This window comes from Daldinia decipiens (genome assembly GCF_022478715.1).
Source record: "Daldinia decipiens strain CBS 113046 unplaced genomic scaffold F4813scaffold_2, whole genome shotgun sequence".
NCBI lineage: Eukaryota > Fungi > Ascomycota > Sordariomycetes > Xylariales > Hypoxylaceae > Daldinia > Daldinia decipiens.
In genome coordinates, this window is record NW_026054545.1 from 281809 (window position 1) to 299512 (window position 17704).

At 44.7% G+C, this 17704-nt stretch overlaps 7 protein-coding genes across 7 annotated transcripts; 1 reads left to right on the forward strand and 6 right to left on the reverse strand.

Moving 5' to 3' along the window:
- Window positions 1-901: 901 nt before the first annotated feature.
- Window positions 902-1650, reverse strand: F4813DRAFT_343319 (uncharacterized protein). Its single transcript, XM_049241518.1, has 2 exons — window positions 1282-1650; window positions 902-1197 (listed from the first exon to the last, which is right to left on the reverse strand). Exon 2 carries the CDS (start codon window positions 1140-1142, stop codon window positions 930-932), a length of 213 nt encoding a protein of 70 aa, XP_049104017.1. The 5' UTR covers window positions 1143-1197; window positions 1282-1650; the 3' UTR covers window positions 902-929.
- F4813DRAFT_343323 (cytochrome c and c1 heme-lyase) lies at window positions 1650-3600 on the reverse strand. Its single transcript, XM_049241519.1, has 2 exons — window positions 2481-3600; window positions 1650-2428 (listed from the first exon to the last, which is right to left on the reverse strand). The coding sequence occupies exons 1-2, from the start codon at window positions 3116-3118 to the stop codon at window positions 2167-2169; spliced, it is 900 nt and encodes a 299-aa protein (XP_049104018.1). The 5' UTR covers window positions 3119-3600; the 3' UTR covers window positions 1650-2166.
- An 83-nt stretch (window positions 3601-3683) lies between these two features.
- On the forward strand, window positions 3684-6191 carry F4813DRAFT_96825 (ABC1 family protein). The gene is made up of 2 exons (XM_049249092.1): window positions 3684-4442; window positions 4506-6191. The coding sequence occupies exons 1-2, from the start codon at window positions 3900-3902 to the stop codon at window positions 6084-6086; spliced, it is 2124 nt and encodes a 707-aa protein (XP_049104019.1). The 5' UTR covers window positions 3684-3899; the 3' UTR covers window positions 6087-6191.
- On the reverse strand, window positions 6191-7105 carry F4813DRAFT_96846 (uncharacterized protein). The gene has a single exon (XM_049249093.1). It carries the CDS (start codon window positions 6947-6949, stop codon window positions 6296-6298), a length of 654 nt encoding a protein of 217 aa, XP_049104020.1. The 5' UTR covers window positions 6950-7105; the 3' UTR covers window positions 6191-6295.
- Window positions 7106-7607: 502 nt separating this feature from the next.
- On the reverse strand, window positions 7608-8591 carry F4813DRAFT_396731 (uncharacterized protein; the record flags this gene model as incomplete). Its single annotated transcript, XM_049247860.1, has 3 exons — window positions 7608-8078; window positions 8133-8369; window positions 8423-8591. 3 exons carry the CDS (start codon window positions 8589-8591, stop codon window positions 7921-7923), a joined length of 564 nt encoding a protein of 187 aa, XP_049104021.1. The 3' UTR covers window positions 7608-7920.
- A 4357-nt stretch (window positions 8592-12948) lies between these two features.
- F4813DRAFT_343328 (glycoside hydrolase family 5 protein) lies at window positions 12949-15113 on the reverse strand. The gene is made up of 4 exons (XM_049241520.1): window positions 14609-15113; window positions 14428-14559; window positions 13719-14317; window positions 12949-13661 (listed from the first exon to the last, which is right to left on the reverse strand). The coding sequence occupies exons 1-4, from the start codon at window positions 14673-14675 to the stop codon at window positions 13227-13229; spliced, it is 1233 nt and encodes a 410-aa protein (XP_049104022.1). The 5' UTR covers window positions 14676-15113; the 3' UTR covers window positions 12949-13226.
- Window positions 15114-16018: 905 nt separating this feature from the next.
- On the reverse strand, window positions 16019-17618 carry F4813DRAFT_343332 (glycoside hydrolase family 61 protein). The gene is made up of 4 exons (XM_049241521.1): window positions 17372-17618; window positions 16757-17306; window positions 16435-16693; window positions 16019-16375 (listed from the first exon to the last, which is right to left on the reverse strand). Exons 2-4 carry the CDS (start codon window positions 17058-17060, stop codon window positions 16204-16206), a joined length of 735 nt encoding a protein of 244 aa, XP_049104023.1. The 5' UTR covers window positions 17061-17306; window positions 17372-17618; the 3' UTR covers window positions 16019-16203.
- Window positions 17619-17704: the final 86 nt, after the last annotated feature.

Here is a 17704-nt window from a genome sequence, read left to right on the forward strand (position 1 = left end):
ATCTAAGAAAGCATATTTACGAAAAGGCTAAAGAATAGCACCTACAGTAAAGACGGGATGTATTATTACAGGCTAAGTGGGGGGTAACTCATGACCCCTCTACCCTCAAGATTATTTGATATTAGACAAAAGTATGAGAGACAAGTTATACAACTTCTTTTATAATAACAAATTGAAACCTAGAAGGTTGTTAGTATCAAGATTAAATATTATGCCTTTTTCGCATTGATACTAAACCGCCCGATTGTCCTAAAGAAAGGGTGATTAAGGCAATACTATAATCTAAGCTCTAATCAACGTATTACATATAGACAATGATAAACTATTAAAATATGACCTTGACTTATACTAACAGACTCTTTGCTTCTGTCGTATTACTTGAATTGTCACTTGTAAGCGTTTCCTTTCTTCGGCAAGACACTAGAAGATCGCGCAGCTTATTTTTCTAGTACACTTCGGGATACTGGATGAGAGACCAAGTACTTCTGTGCATCACACGAACACGACGAAGAGGATGATATGATGATGATAGCTCGAAATTTACCAAACGGTTACTTACACGTATTACCCAGAGAGATAGACATAGCTGTGCCGCGAATGATGACGTATCGGGTTGATGGCGTTGAAGAACGCATAAAGATCTGTAAGAGGATCTTTTAAAGAGAAACCGTACTGGATGGTAGGATTGATATGCTTTGGATGGATTAATGAGCATATATACTTATATTAATCGTTAAATCCCAAGTGTTGTACTCGTGGATTATAGTATCTATCAACTTGTTGAATTATGAGCTAAAATACTATGGGGATATTTACCTATTAATAAGGTAGGTCTCGTTATCTCTTAGCCCAGTCATATCTACTTCACTTATGATATAACATTTGGGGAGGGTTTTCATTGTGAATTTTCTATATTGTATAATATTTATTTATGAATATATACTATTAGACCTGATCCACCTCGACTTGTGTGTCGTCCACCCTATTGCTTCCAAGACCCGTAAGCCAAGAACGCCTGTGATCAGGAGAGCCTCGAGCGCTAAAAGTCCTATCCAGAGCTCGTCTAGAGTTGTCACCTTGTAGTTTCCCAGCCAGCTCTGAACGTTCCACTTGAGTAAGTGGCGGTAAGTTAGCTGTAGCATTAGGAAATGGTGTTATGTATTCGGCTCGTTATATGTGAGGTAGTGCCAATTTGATCTAGTTGGTTAATACTACAGGTACACAGAGGACCTTGTCATATAAATTCAAGCTCGCTAGAAGTGAAGGTATAGAGACACTTACTTAAAGCTCTGCGTCTAATCGAGGAGGTGAGTTTTCTATCGCGAAAACTAGTACCTGGTTGAGGGACTAGATATTCCGTACGACAGACTGAAGCTTGGAAAACCCGGTTATGTTCGGAAGAGAGTAGGAGTATAAGAGAGCGTATAGGGTAATCTTGCGCATGTAATACACGAAAAGAGCCAATGGTTCAGGCACGATGCTTAAATATGCGTGAGCTCCCGCGGGTTGTTACAATATGTCGGAACTGGACACGTTGAAGGATCTTGGTAGGATCTGAATATGCCACGGGAATCGACGGATGCGCGTAAGGGAATCTGCGGGGAATTAACAAGCCAAGGGGTTGGAATGACATTTATAGTAACAACCACCTATTATTAATAAAATTTAGCAATTCTAACATGCGTCTAGAACTAGAGGCATAGATGGGACTTTATTGTAGTGCCCAAAGAGTTGATATGCCGCGGCAATTTACCCGGTTTATTACATAGTATCCCCCAGCGGCCTTTCACGACAAAAATGTATTACCGGAGGAAGACGTGCAACACGGCGTTAGCGTTTGCTACGTCGTTCTCAGCCTGCATACTTCATGCCCTATCAACTAAAGATACCTACCTCCTAAGTATACAAGTTATTTGTTGGAGTTTGTCTATTGTTTAGACACGTAGTCTATTACTCCTACTCTTTAGCTGAAGAGGGGATGGTAGAGGCTGCGAACTATGATACAGAGGAAAACAAATACTTCGTGAATTTTGAGGAATCATGATGCGTCGCCAGGTGTCGCAAGAACCGTTGAGCCTTCCCTTATAGTACATCCCGAAAGGTAAGCCAAAACTCCGTGCCTAATCGACATCAATTATAGTCGTAGTCGTCACATATATAGCCGCTTTACCCGTTCATCTTCCTTAGTTTTTCTTCCTCGCGGGCGTCACCTCCTATAGCCTTCCACCATACGTCGCATCCCCATCTTAATGCCCTCTCAGCCGCTCCACTCGGTGTCATGGCAGGTCGAACGTCAAGGAAGAATACTGGCTCTCCCGTAGGCTCAGGTGGTCCAGAGTAGTAGTCAATAATATAACGAACTTCTTTCCGTCGGCCGTCCGTATCTCGGGATACGTACCAGTCGTGTCGATCGAAGGGTGGCTCAGTACTATGAAGTGGGTTAGTTTGAAGCTGTATCGGCATAAATACTAGAATCTTACCCGAATGCCGCAGGGTAGAGCCATCCCATGACTTGAAACATAGTAGCCTTAGGTGTCATGTCCTTTGGCCGCCCTTGGAACCTGACAAGGCTCGGGCTTAAATCCTCCATTTCCTTCTCATATCCGTATTTTTTCGCCATATTCTCAAAGTTCTGTTCGCCATGGCTGCACAACTGCCATCCCTTATATAGACCTCCCGCGAATCGCTTTTCCCAATCCATAATTTCGGCCCATGCTCCCTCGTTCAAGAAATTGTGCACGCTCACCATGCTCTCTATCGCAGTAACATCTGTGTCTGTGTAGCCCTTGCGAAGGAGAGCATTGTACATCTGCTGGGGGGATGGGTACTCCCAATTACCGTCTCCATCGCCTCTGGGAATAGTTGAAGGTTCTCGAGAGGTAGGAAGAGCTTGCGTTTGGTCCGGAGCCGGTACTTGCGAAAGGTCGCGAAACATGTAATTTAAAGGGTTTAGTTTCGAAAATGTCGATTGTGAATCGCGTTCTTCTTTCCAGCCACCTCTAGACTCATGGGGCACAGGGCATGCCGAGGGAGGTTTGGTGGCATCGGCGGTATGCTTCACCGGACAGGCGGCTGGAGGAGAAGTCAATGCATCGGCTGACTTCTGGTGTTTATGCATAGGACAACCTGGCTATATATGTCGAGGATAATTAGAGTGTATGTACGGCGTCTAGGGGCTTAAATATGGCTTACAGGGGGTATGCGCCCTCCATCTTGGGATCCAAAAGAGCGATGCGATAAAGGCTGTAATTGGACTTTGCCCTGAGGACCGTCTGCCCAAAACCAACCCATGATGATAATTTAAGTCTAGAAATAAAAGAATATAAAGGCAAAAAGCAAGATTGTAGGATATTTTGAGGCGTGTGTAATTGTATGAAATAGGAATTGAAGGTAGAATTCCAATAAATGGCTTGTCGCTGAGGGGCTTATCGCCTTCAACTTCAATAACTTTTTTTTTATTTGCCGCGTCGGTTTCTATAAGGCTGAGTCAGTCGCGGGAAACACCGATCCATATGATGACCGGGGCAATGGGAGTCTGAAGCTATTACGTAATAACCGACTGCTTGGTATGTATGTACATAGTACATACATGTACCCAATGCCGGGGTTTTGCCAGGACTTAACTAGCTAACCTACTATGTATGTAGCTCAAATCTAAATTTCTAGATCTACTACGTCACACCCGTTAATCCCGAACCCGTTGTTTGCAGTAGCTTTCCGAACCACGCGATTCTGTACGACGCTAACCTACCCATTTCACATGCGTCAATGATACGAAGTTCTCTCATTCAGTACCTAAGCAATCCCACTAAACTGATCAATACTCTACCTAGGTTATGGGATTGCCCATCATGCCAATCAATTCTTCCCCCCCTTTATAAACACATGCTTCCTTAGATATGCGACCGGTCATTTTATTAAGCCGGTTCTGCGCTCGTCGAGCTCCCCAAGCTCCGAAGACTCCTGTGAACATCGCACGATGGCATTCGACATTCCGAGCCAGAATACAACGTCCTCCTCCCTGGAGGAGCGTACAGGTTAGCAGCAGAGTACTTAAAGCGACAGCAAATGCTGCTCTTGGAACCGCCGTTTTTGTCAAGTTATCCGAAGACGATAATGGAGAGGCGGAAAAGACAACCGAGGGCCGCATGCTCGAAGCGTCGCGAGAGGAGTTAAGAAAGATAGTCCGCGATGACGAGAGAGGAATCTACCGCTTGGGCCATAAGCTAGTCATATTTTTGGACTCGTATTTCTGGGAACCCCTCTGTACTGGCCTAAGATTCATCGAATTGGTCTTCATATTCATCCCTGTAATATTAACGGTGCCGGCTATATGGGTTGGGAGTCGCCATGCGCACCGCGATAATGAGCGGTCTGGTACATTATGGTGGTATAAGTTCCTAGTCAAGGCTATGGAGGCGGCTGGGCCAGCATTTATTAAGGTTTGTCAATGTTGTTGGTGATGATGATATCGTAGTATCTGGGCTAACGTAGGGGCAATACAGCTTGGCCAATGGGCAGCTTCGAGAACTGATATCTTTCCGACAGAAATGTGTAATATCATGGCTAAACTGCATTCTAATGCTCCCGCGCATTCCCTGGAAGCGACGATGCGGATAGTAGAAAAGGCATTCGATGGGAGGAGATTTGATGATATTTTTGAAGAATTTGAGCAATCCCCTCTTGGTGTTGGAGCTATCGCGCAGGTGTATAGAGCAAAACTGAAGCCCGATCTTGCTGCGCCAGGGGACGTCGATGTCTTAGAGACTCGTGGCAATCTTCGGCGACAAGTTCGACGTAAAGTCGATACAGTTTTGAAGAGTGTGCCAAAGCGCGTCCCCTCTTCTTACGTTGCTGTTAAAGTATTGCACCCACGAGTCGAACGAACCGTTCGGCGTGACCTTCGTATTATGGGCTTTTTCGCTTCTGTCCTCAACATTATACCAACGATCGAGTGGTTATCTCTGCCTGACGAAGTTACGCAATTCGGAGAGATGATGAAGTTACAGCTTGACTTACGTATAGAAGCTGCCAATCTTGCCAAGTTTCGAAAGAACTTTAAAGACCGAACGACGGCCTGGTTCCCGTTTCCTTACCTGGAGTTTACCACGCGAGAGGTTCTAATTGAAGAATTCGCACAGGGAATGCCCCTGGCAGATTTTCTAGAGAACGGCGGTGGAGTCTTTCAGCGGGATATTTCACAGGAGGGTCTTGATGCTTTCCTACGTATGCTGTTAATCGATAACTTCGTGCATGCTGACTTACATCCCGGCAATATTATGGTTCGCTTCTATCAAGCGGATACACCTGGGCTTAGTTTGCGCCAGTCAAGTGACGGTCAAACGCCTCATCCTCAAGAGCACGCCGACGTGACCGAGCAAGTCTTGGCCCGCCTTCGTCCATACCGCAAAAGAAGAGATTTTGCAGCGTGGGAAGCGGAGCTGAAGAAGATCGACGAGGAAGGTTTTAGACCGCAGCTTATATTCATTGACACTGGGCTCGTGACTGAGCTCAACGCCACGAATCGCCGCAACTTCTTAGACCTCTTCCGTGCTGTTGCTGAGTTTGACGGATATAAAGCTGGCCACTTAATGTGTGAACGTTGCCGTCAACCTGACGCGGTTATCGACAAGGAAGTCTTCGCCCTGAAGATGCAACACCTCGTCCTAAACGTCAAGAGCTCAACTCTCGCTTTGGGCAGCGTCAAAATTGGGGACATCTTACAACAAGTCCTAGACATGGTTAGGCAACACCATGTAAGGCTAGAAGGCGATTTCGTAAACGTTGTGATCAGTATCCTGCTCCTCGAAGGTATTGGTCGTAGTCTCGATCCCAACGTGGATTTGCTGAGCAGTTCGTTACCGATCCTTAGACAGCTGGGTGCGCAAGGTGGAGCCGATATGATCAAGGGCGGCGATTTCTCGATGTTTTTCATCTGGGCAGGACTGGAGGCCAGAAGATTTATGCAAGGTAGCATCGAAGACGTGAGTCCAACAATTTCTTTCTTCACTATAAATATAATACTAATTACCCTTGCGCAGGTTGAGAGATGTGTCAAATACGATTTATTATCACCAAATATTTAATCCATATACAGGTTTACGGGTAGACATAGAGCTGCATATATAGACGTCGGTAGACGGAAGTGGCCACGAGTGCATGAACAATACAATATCTCCCTAAATATTTCATTATAAACGTTTCCTAGCCAGCTCAGCTAGGTTTGACGTCTTGCGAATAATGCGAATGTCATGTACAAATACCAGTACTATTCATTAATCCCCCTTCAAGGCATCTAGCTCAGCTGCGTCGCGAGTTGCGTGACCTGGTCTAGCAGGTTTGAGGCCTCCTTAGGTGCGTTTTTCAGGACCTTGTCGCGAAGGTGGTCGACCTGGAGCCCAGCAGCAGTCGGGGGGTTCCCTTGAGCGGTCTGGATTCGTGACACCTGCATCTCAAGGAAGAATTTTGGAACTTTAATAGCTAAAGAACCACCGACGCTACGGATACCAGCTTCAGTAGCCTCGTATACGTTAAGCATGTCCTGGAATGTCTGCAGGTCCGTGTTGGCAAGAGGTTCAGCTGTTGCGAACTGCGACAGCGCGAACTGGAGTGGAGTCTGCTTAGACTTGCTAAAGTCGATGGACGAGAAGGTCGTCGATCCGGATGTAACGTCTGGCACACCAGAGAGTGTTTTGACGGAGTTGTCGCATGTGACAGTTGAGGCCAGGCTGGCGGCGACATCGGCGACTTCTTGGGGTAGCGCTGTGCTGCCGATGACGAAGCAAGCTTGCGTAGCACTTTGTCGTCGGCTAACCTCTGCGATCGCGCTCAATGCGCCAGTGGCGCCATCTTGCAGCGGTATCACCGCATTCGTAGTGACGAAAGGAATGGTAGGGGCCGCGACTGCGGTGCCAACAAGGACAGCGGCGATAGAGAATGAGGTACGCATTATGATGGTTTGACGAGCGCGGATCGTATTAATAGGGATATATGTACGAAGTGATATATGTACGAAGTACGAGGGAGAATGCCCAGAACCAGCTAAGAACGAATGAATAGAAGATTACGAATGAAGCAAGGTCCCTTCACAGAAGGATGATAGAATCGAAAAGTGATAGATGAGCAGAAGAATGGCGATCATATTGAGAATGAGATCTTTGACGCTTTTTATCAAAAACTTGCCCGTCGATCAACACGGGGGTGTAATGCGGAACGTCGAACCGTCAAACAAATACCAAGGCCGAGTTAGCCGTCTTTCGTCTCATGTCCGAAATGCTTCGGTTACTTTGGTTTGAAAGTCGACGGGTCGACGGGGCGTTAAGCTTAATGGAGACGAGGGTCTTCTTTTCCCATTGGCCAATTGTAGGGTATTTGTAGGGTATTTGTAGGGTATTTGACGTTGCGCAAGGCGAAAGAGCCTCAATGAAGATCTCCTTTTCAGGGGATGCCAAGTTTCACCAGGAATATCAGCCAATTAAAAGATGGGATGTTGTGTCAGCTACTCTATCCCTGCTTTATCCCTGTCTTACCGCACCCCCACTAATACCCCCCTATATTCCACTTTTTGTATTTTGATACTATTTCGCGAACTCATTCTTATCATTAATATTACAGTGTCACCGATATGTATGAGGAACTCGCCGGAAAACTGAAATTGGATTCACCAATATTTTTATTGCTCATGGCTCATTAAGTCAGCACTTGTGCTCGGTAAGTCTAGGACTACCGAGGAGTTCTCGTCTATGCCTATGCTAGTTGCTCCTTGAGAGAATATAAGTTGGACGAAAAGACAACAATGACCCAGGACGCCAAAGATGTATACCTTCGACGCTAGCGACAACAACTATTAGAAAATAGATGCTCCACTTCTATACCTCGGTCAAGTGAGTGTTTTTTCGCTAAAGGCCATGCATAAGTCATTTATGGGAGGAGACCCAGAAGACCAAAACCGACAGCCTTAAGAAGGTCATCAGCGATAAACTTGACTGCAATAAGTAGACCATCAACCACCTTGTCGAGGGCCTTAACGAGCTTGACAAGAGCGAGGATGAGAGGAACCAGGTGGATCAAAACGGGACCTGACGTTATCCGTTAGTTTGACGCGTGAAAACGTAGCAGCGAGATTATCTTACCGAGACCAAGCTTGATGAGAATAAACTTCACGGTACCAAGGAGCTCAAATAGGATGAAAGAAACAGTCCTGAAAATGTCCTCCTTAAAGAACTGGGCCTCAACAATAGCGCGCTTAGCGATGATAACAGACTTGTCAAGAAGATCTGCGATCGCGTCAAGCTGAGGAGCGATAGACTCGGCAGCAGCCGAAGCATCAGCCTCGGAAGCGCCATCAGCCACGGGGGTGAGAGTCGAGTCTAGCTATTTGTTAGATCATTCTAGTCGTCGGCCCCTCTCAATGATCACTCACTGATTATGGCGGTCTGCTCCTGGATCTGAGCGTAAAGGGACTCTAGACTTGTCTCGATAGTATCAATGTCCTGGCGCTTCTCAACGCTAGTTTCGGCATTGATCGGGTTAGCGATACTGGTGGCGATAAAGCCGCCGACGGCGAAGAGGGTGAAAAGTGTGGCCTTCATATTGAAGATGAGTCGAGGCTAAGGTGCTGAGGTTGAGAGGGGGGTTGTAGAGAAGCCGATTATATCGATTGCGTTGTTGCCGCTGATGAAGAACAGAAGAAGAGCATCATCTATGGGGTCGACGTCCCTTATTTATACTTTTTATGACAGCCCCTTTCCCACGTCCCAGCTGTTCACCGATCAAGATTGCGTGCTTCGTCGAAATTACAATTTCCACATGCTTTCGCATCCTCGCTTTCCTCAAAACGGTCTTCAAGATGTCTGTCCCACCACATGAAGACTGCCAGCCCTGCGGGATGACGTCGATGTTATCGAGCAACCCAGTTAACTCTTCATGAATCGCTGGTTCGTTCGTTTAATGAAGCAAACTCAATATAAATTGATGAATTCAAACTACCGAAATACGGTTATACCTTTTCATTGGGTAACTAAGTAGGCTCTGCTTTCGTTGACGGATATTGTGTCCGCAAACCGAACGATAGTCCCATAGTATCGGAATAGGCTCTACGGTATAAGTTGGAAGGCCTTCTGTTCCTGTCACGATGAAGGAGGTGTGAATGACTCGTGCCCTTATTGGCTATCGCCTGCCTACCCCTGGCTTTGCGTGCTGCTGCGCAATTTTGACAACGTCTGTGTTGAGTATAGATGTCACCAAGAACTAGCCTAGAAATAAACCCATATCATTGGCAATGGGAAGCCTACGTGGCATCCAATTTATCTGTTAAATGTTCGGTTGTGCCAAGATTTATGCTGAGAAATATGAAGTTATCCTCATTTTCTTGCCGACATCGGCTCAACACAATGGAATTGGGACCTGACGATCGCAGCTGTCAAATTTTAAGCTTATTTACTCCCTAGTGGCGATCACGTTGTTTTCTAGCTGATCAATTTGATTCCTGATTTATGTGACTTGAAGATCATATTTTTAAACGAGAAAAATATGCCATCGTAGTCGCTTAGAACATACTCTAGACATCTAATGTCCTTATAGATGAACACTATTCTTCCATATTCTTGGTACTACAGCGGTAGAAACGCAATTACTTAATATCGCCACCTATAGCGGCCATCTCCGGGCCGCCAACGAACCTCAAAATGTGAAAATGCAGCTAACCCCTTTACCCCTATTTCATAAATTAACGGAACCAATAACCATAACCAAGCGCAGCTAGTTGCCGCGTCGTATTATATTATGAATCTAGTACGTAATGAAATCAAGATATATATATACGATGCCTAAGAGCCGCATAGTGATATATGCACGTTATATAATTTATCCAGCCCTTTACAAGTGGAATTTATGCGGGGTGCATCACACTAGAAGGTAAAAGCAATGTCAAAACCGGTTACACGAAGGTTCTTTTGTACTAAATAGACCGGGTTAAAAATGTTCTTTGCCGTACCACAATTTGCCGACTATTGGTTCCAAGCACGCCTTGCTTCTACGGCATTACATCAATTCAACTACAGCCTTTTATACGAAACACGTCAGCTAAAGAAAAACGCCACAACGGGGTATTGATCGATTATGAGAGGTTGACCAACCAAGCATTTCATAAGATTTTCAATTTTCTGGATATACTCTGAGTCCGATTTATAGGTTTCAGACAGTTCTCATAAAAGTTATTAGTGAAGTTTAGCAGCATAGAATACTGTGTATGTATAACGGCGGAAGACAAACTACGGCTAATATCTATGTAGCGGAGCGGCTAACAGGGGCCCACCCCAGAAGTTATCAACTGATCGACAAGATTTAAATCGGCAACCAAATGGCTCATGCCACCACTTATACCATTTCGTACTAGCATTATTCATGGGGGCCCCTATACCTTGCAGGACGAGGGATAAGTTACTATTTCCGGCTTCATGAATTCAACTAACAATTGCTTCTAAGCTAAGTTATGTAACTATTATGCACGATAAAGCGGCATCCCATAATCTATCAAGAGCCGGCACCTAACGCTTGCTATACACTTTGGCTCACCTTCGAAAGACTTGCATTGGTTGGAACTATGTAGAGAGATGAATACATAGGATTTTTACATCTACGTAGTATGGTCCAGCCGGATAAAAATCAAAATAGTAACAAAGTCTTGTCACTGCAATAATACCTAGTGTAAGGTGCCCAATCCAATCAACCATCATTTTCAAACATCGTGTCGGACGATCTGCTTCCATTCGAGAATGGAAAGCAAGAGCATTGAGATATTGCTGCCTTATTTCGAATAGCTTCTACTGTGGAGAGATAGAGCGCCGTCCCCGCCAAATTATATCTTCCCCCCACATATCATCCGTTAAAGGAGTTGACATTGCTACGTTTATGATATACACGTCCACAATATACTTCCCCTCTAGATTGATCCCTTTTAGAATATGTTTCTAGCTGATTTTATTATAACTTATTCATTAAGACCAACACCCAGCTCAGATTCTGCCTAGTTCGTATGAAGCCTCATGTCGAAACTTCCTGAGCAGCCTATACTACTTGATCTTATCAGGGGCTAACGCACTAGGGCGGCATGAACAAGACCAAGTAGGGGTATTTACAAGACCTTCTACATATACGATGATGATTTAAAAAAAATATAATTATATTAAACAGACATGTAACTACCTGGCCACCTCTTTTTAATGACCAGTATTAAACCATAAACAAACTCCCCAAGCACCAGATTCGTCGGTGTGTTTATATGCCCTACATCAAGTGAGTAAAATGCCTCATTATGACCATTGTTGGTCAAGCGTATAGCCCTACCTAGTTATGATATTACCACCCAAAATATACCACTAATCATGATAGACCAGTCAATAAGCTAAGATGACCCCTTACCTTATTCATAAGAGTAAGGTGTATACTCTACATGAGTTCCCTATTCGCGTCCTACCATTGCCTAACTCGCTTTCGTATGATCCATCTTAGTTTAAATATTATAATTACTTGAGCGATCAGAATCACTCAAGTAATCATCGCTTTGTTCTTTCTCTTCCATTTCCTGCTGCAAAGCCCACATGCGTAACCACCATATAGGTATAAAGCCCCGCGAATACTTCTCGACATCCAGACCCCTCGCCCAAACCACCCTAGAAAACAGCTCATTCTTCTTCTGGGTGACCTTGTTCTGGATATTAAGTATACTGGCTTCCGCGATGGCTATCCGAGGATCTCCTCGCGGCAGGTTATTAACAAAGTCGCGGTAGACCAGAAACAGCGTCTCGGCATCTTTCTCTAGTTGGTAATATTCCTCGCACGAGAGAAACAGCGCGGTTGCAAACTCAAAGAACTTCTTCCTGTTTTGTCGGAAGTAAGGAAACGAGATCTTCTCGAGTTCCTTTATGCCTTCCTGCCAAGTTGCTGGGCAACCCATAGGGTAAGACCCGGGCTGGCCGAGGTATTCTAGAGGTTTGTGTCTGTGCTCTTGCATGAAATACGAGCAGTTCTCAGGTTGAGGCTCGAAATCATCTTCCGAAGAGGAGGTTTCTAATAATTCATTGACGAACTCGGAGCAGTAATGAACCTTGTTGAAAACTTGGCAACAACTATGGTATTCGCATGTTGGAAAAGGGTTGTTAAGAAGCCACTGCTCCGGCAGTGGGGTATCTATCTCACACTGATGAAAGACTGTATGTAAAGGGTTAGCGTAAACAGCTTGGTTTTGATGATCAAGATTGGTTATCATGAGTTGTCGCACATCATGATGCATGTAATGGGTACAGATCTTCCGGCACATCTTGTTCAAGTATTTACCAGATTAGGTAGGTACCTAGGTAGACAGCTGAGTTGATTTTCTGAAATCACTGGCATCAAAGTAAATCTACCGCTCTCAGAGTAGTTATATCAAGACCGGCTTGATAATAGTTCTGTATTAGGTAGTGTGCTGTCTTGATAGGTAGGTACTCGTAGGCTGTTCAACTTGAATATTTCCCACCTAAGGTATCTCTATATAGTGAGAAATTTACAAGATGTCGGACTTAGTTGTTTGAAAGATGAAATGTATGGAAGCTAGATACTCCATACGCCAATAGTGAATTCATGCGACTTTAACCTGAGCTTTTACATAATGGAATTCAGGTTCATAATTCAGTGACAATGGCCCCCCTTTCGGGAATTGTTCTTAAAATAGTGCATGTCTTATTGTTTTATAATTTGAATGTTCTAAGACTGAAGACAAGAGGATTGTTTGACAAAGTTCATTGCTAATTTTATAGTGAAACTCAAAGAGGCGGGTTCACAATAAGGCGTACTTCAGCCTCCAATACAACCAGTCCGACCTGATTGGCAACGTTACCAGCAGTATTTAAATTCAAATATAGGAAAAGAGACATCCTAGGTCAAGATATGGCCATCCAACTTTTCAGGCCGGAAAAAGCTAATGGGGATAGTATCATAGGGAAACATAGCTAGAGGCAAGGGAAGTATCAATCTAGAGCTTTACAGCAGGTCAAATACATTGCATTGTTTGGATAGCCAACGTAGGTATCTATACATATACTTGGCAAGATATTACAAAGGCTGAATAAAGGATAAAGGTACGGATAACAGAAATTATAAATAATACAAGTGCCCACGGAACACAAAGAAATAGAAACTGAAACCTATGTTTAATACCATATAACCGCTATTAAGTTCGGGTCGGCTTAGCAAGGGCTGATACTGGCAGCGCTCGCAGCATCCTTCGGGATAGCGCCAGCAGCAACAGCAGACTGATAGCACCACCGCCACTCGTCCATACCACCGATCCAGTTGCACTTCCACGTCCAGAACACCCAGCCTCCGGACTTCTCAAACGTCTGCGCCTGCGCGGCCCAGAACTGCTTGTACCACTCCACTTGATCGGGCCTGTTATCGATCTGGAACTCGTCGTTGAACTGGACCGAGTCGGCGACGGAGATGGACCACTCGCCCACGATAACGTCGCTTCCGCCGCGGTTGTCGTTGCACGCGGCGGAGATGTAACCGTCTTTCGTCGTCTCCACTGAGCCGTCCCACTTGTAATACTTGTGGTCGTCGAAAAGCGCGAAGGTGGTGTCGGGAATATTGCTGGTAGGGTCACCTGAACCCCATGATTTATCCTGTGGTAGGTATCAGCATACACGAGCTACGTCGGGGGAAGTGAGTCGGAACTATACCATCATCTGGATGTGTAGGCGGTCATTTGTCCCTACTCCTAACTGATCCTCGCGGCTGCGGATGCGATCCCATGCGTTGGGGTAGTAATTCGCAATCATGTCTGCAGCTTCGGAGCCGTAGTCTCCAGCGTGGACTGGCTCGTTCATGACCTCCAAGGTACCGACGGTGCGGTAAGTGTTGTTGGTGTGTATTCTTTCCGTTATCCATTCAAGGAACTTGAATGCGCGCTCGTAATTGTCCTGGTTATAAAACCCGGGGTAGTCTACACCATGGCCAGTGTATTGCTGATTGGGGAATTGGGCTCCAGGTCCTCCGTGCAGATCCATGATCACGTAGATCCCAGCGTCGGCGCACCAGCCAACGAGCCGATCGAGATATTCGAGACCACCACGTGGGTAATGTTCCCCTTCGTTAACAAGATCTTCGCGGATCCAAAAACCAACCGGGATGCGCACGGTGTTTAGACCCAGGCTCTTGATCTGCGTGATGTCGTCCTGCGTAGTCCACGTATCCCAGTGCTTCTTGAAAGCTGCATCAGCAGCGTCTTGTCCTAGTGCTTCTACACATTGCCATTCGTCGTTGGCATTTCCGCAGCCCACTGGAAGATTAAATATTAGTTATTAACATCTAGGACATATGGGACGAGAGAACTATTAAGTGCACTATCACAATGAAAGTGCCTAGCTAGCGTCGATCAAAGTCACTTACTGCTGGACCATTGATCATGGGCCATCCAGGGCTCGATAATGAATTGCGATCCAAGGTTAACACCGCGGATTTTATCGGCGCCTGAAATCCATCGCTTGTTCAGTCGCGTAGACTCGCTAGAAGACTCAAGTGCTATGAGCATGTTAGTAGAGTGCAATGCATCGGCCAAATTATCACTTACGTATACCGTTGACAATTCCAATACCAGCTAAAGCTAGGATGGTTGATGAGACTGACTTCAACAACATTTTGATAAGTTAATGTTTAAACCACCAGAGATAGGCCTGCTTTCAGATGGTATTATATAAAGAGGAGGGTAGGCAAGTCTTGTTGAGAACATTACTGAAGTCCGTGGGTCGGCTTCGACGCTGACCTTTTAAAGAGTTTAGAAGCACGAGATGAAGTATTCATGTATACATCAAGTACAATATGATTCTTCCAATTTACTTCATGCGGCGATCATAACATTTCAAGATCTATGCTGACATCAGCCATATCAGCCAAGCCCCTGAATCTCAAATGAAAGGGCCGCCATCATACGAAGTACATAACTTCATTTAAACCCGCAAAATTCTGGCGTTGTGGGCAATTTAACCATGACTGTTTCCTAGCTGTGGCCAAACCAAGAATATAGGATCAGATAGTGGGTATAAAAAGCAATGAGCGCTATGCAGGAGACACGATGGCTGATGCAGAACCGACGACAAAGATTCTATTTTTGTCAGTTGTTTTTGTGTAACGGTTTCGTTAGTCTGAGCTACCTGCTTCATTGAGATGAATCGTAAACTTAATAGTAAGCTCGAATTAAGCTGATCTCTACTCGTAGGCTGAGAAGTTTCAGTTATTTTTCTTGTTAACTAAACTGTTCACCCAGGTTACCTTAGATAGGTACCTACCTACATAGATACTTTATAAAATATAGGTATATAACTCGTACTATAATAAATGTGAGGATATTTGATACAAAAAATAGAGACCAGATAAGTACCTGACTTTAGGTACCTAAGGTATGTACCTGATTTCAACTATAGCGAAGATCTTTAATGTTTTTTGTCGGTAAGCCATAAATTCCAGGGGACCCCTGAATCCCACTATCAATCCGATTGGCTGTCTGATAAATGTGGTAATAACTTTAAAGCTAAGTCTATTTTTGAATGGTTGCATGGGATCGTCATTGTGCCAAATATAAGTATTTCATCCTTCTTTATTGAGGAAAAGACTTCGTATCGTGGTAGTCCATTTTATGAACTGATCTAAAGCTAAACCAGAAGACTTCGAGAAATCTTGAGAGTTATATAACTTCAAATCATGAATCCAGCCTGAGTCAATAATCTATTACCGAGTCGAAATAATATATAACAGGCTTCGTTATCATTAATATAAGGACAGAGTCTTCTAGATTTACAGCTAGCTTTGAGCTCCCCGGCCTATCTAGTTCTAACATATCGATATAATACCTAACAGTGCCATATAAACTAGTAAGTAATTAGTTTAGAGTGTTTTTAGGGCTAGAGGACTGGGGTTTTGGTAGAGTTTACCAGTATAAAGTGATCCCTGGCGGCCTATTTCCTACGATAGCTTTATCTTTATCAATCATCAATATATTATAGTATTGTCATAAATGGAAGAGATAGCTACTGATATAATCAAGATTGGCTCGTATATTGGGTATCCTATCTACGGATAGCCACGACCATAGCTATATATTGTACTAGAGTGTTGATGAGCGCATGTCCCTAGATTGCATTCTCGAACACCACAAATATAACCTCATCATTAGCAAGTGAGAACCGGCGGGCCAGGAATCTTGTACTGCTGGCCGCCCATGTATGGGTTTCCACTGTTATCATAGATGTTTACCTGAATACCGGGGTCGTTTGATTTGTATGCCCCAGGGAAGCTCACAAAGTTTGAACCGGCATTGGTTCCAGAGCCAGTAACACGGATCCTACCCTTCATTAGAAATCTAACCAAAACATAAGATATAGAGAGAAAGGTTTGTCTTACTGAGCGCATTCCATATAAAACTGAGCTTGTCCTGACGTCTGCGCACCGTGGAGTGCGATCAACTCGACTCGCATGAGGTAGTCACCCGGCGCAACACATGTAGGCAATGTGAAGTAGTGCCATCCGTTATTAGCGATCATCTTGTCGACTGCCCACTGTCCGTTGCTCAAGCCATCTTCAGCAACCTTGAACCACTTAAGACCGGTCGGTTGGGCAGTAGCAGCATTGTCTACCTTAGCGAGGTAGACAATGATTGGTCCTAGTAATATGAGATTTGATCAATAGATGAGACCGACAAAGACGTATTGATGCTAGGGCATACCTTTGTGACTCTTCGCGATAGGGTTATCGGCGTCGTTGGCTGACTGTGCTCCTCCGATGACATGACCCCACCAAGCTCCGACTTTTGCTCCACTCGGAACGGTGATGACGGTGCTGTCGAGATGTTTGAGGTCCTTGTTGCAAGCAAATGAGCCATCATTGACATTTTGGATGGGATAGTCACTATCCGGTGCGCGAACACCCTTCAGCTGACCCTGATCAGCTCCGTTGACAGACACCTTCTGAAAGATGGTATGGCCAGAGGCCAGAGCTGTAAGACCGAGAATAATCGATTGCACCTTCATGGTTGCGCTGGTTCACGTTTGAGGCAACTAAGACGAAATCATCGAGGCAACAGTCCTCGTATAATCTCGGAGTCTTTCGTTCACTTATAGGCGCAACCCTATGACACCAATCAGGGAGGGCGGCGCTTACAGATCCGTGTCAATATAGGCAAATTAAGCGGCCAGTAGAACAATAGCTTCACTTTAAACGGAGTCACAGAACGCCGTACTTCATTCTCCATGTGGTCGGTAATCGATGATCTATGTCTGCCCTGCAATTTCAGTCCTGATGAATATAATAAGTACATAGAGTCTTCTTGAAGAATATATACATTGCTTGCATAGTTAATGATAACGGCATATGTAGGGCTTTAAACCAGGCTTCCCCTAGTTATATTTCAGGGTTGTTTCTAAGTTGTGGAACAAAACAATGTAATGAGAATATATTATCATATATCCAATATTCTAAGGCCTGAGCCACGCTGTCCTTATTTATAAAAAATAAATAAAAAAATAAGGCTGCATTGTGACTCGAGTATGTGTTCACCTCCTAAAGAGGTAGGAAAGGTCCAAGATTTGGACAAGTTTTGTTGATGACAAGGTTGCCTCAGGTAAATCAGGAGAAGGCACCTGCGGTTGACACCGTGCGGGGAGTTAACCGAAGT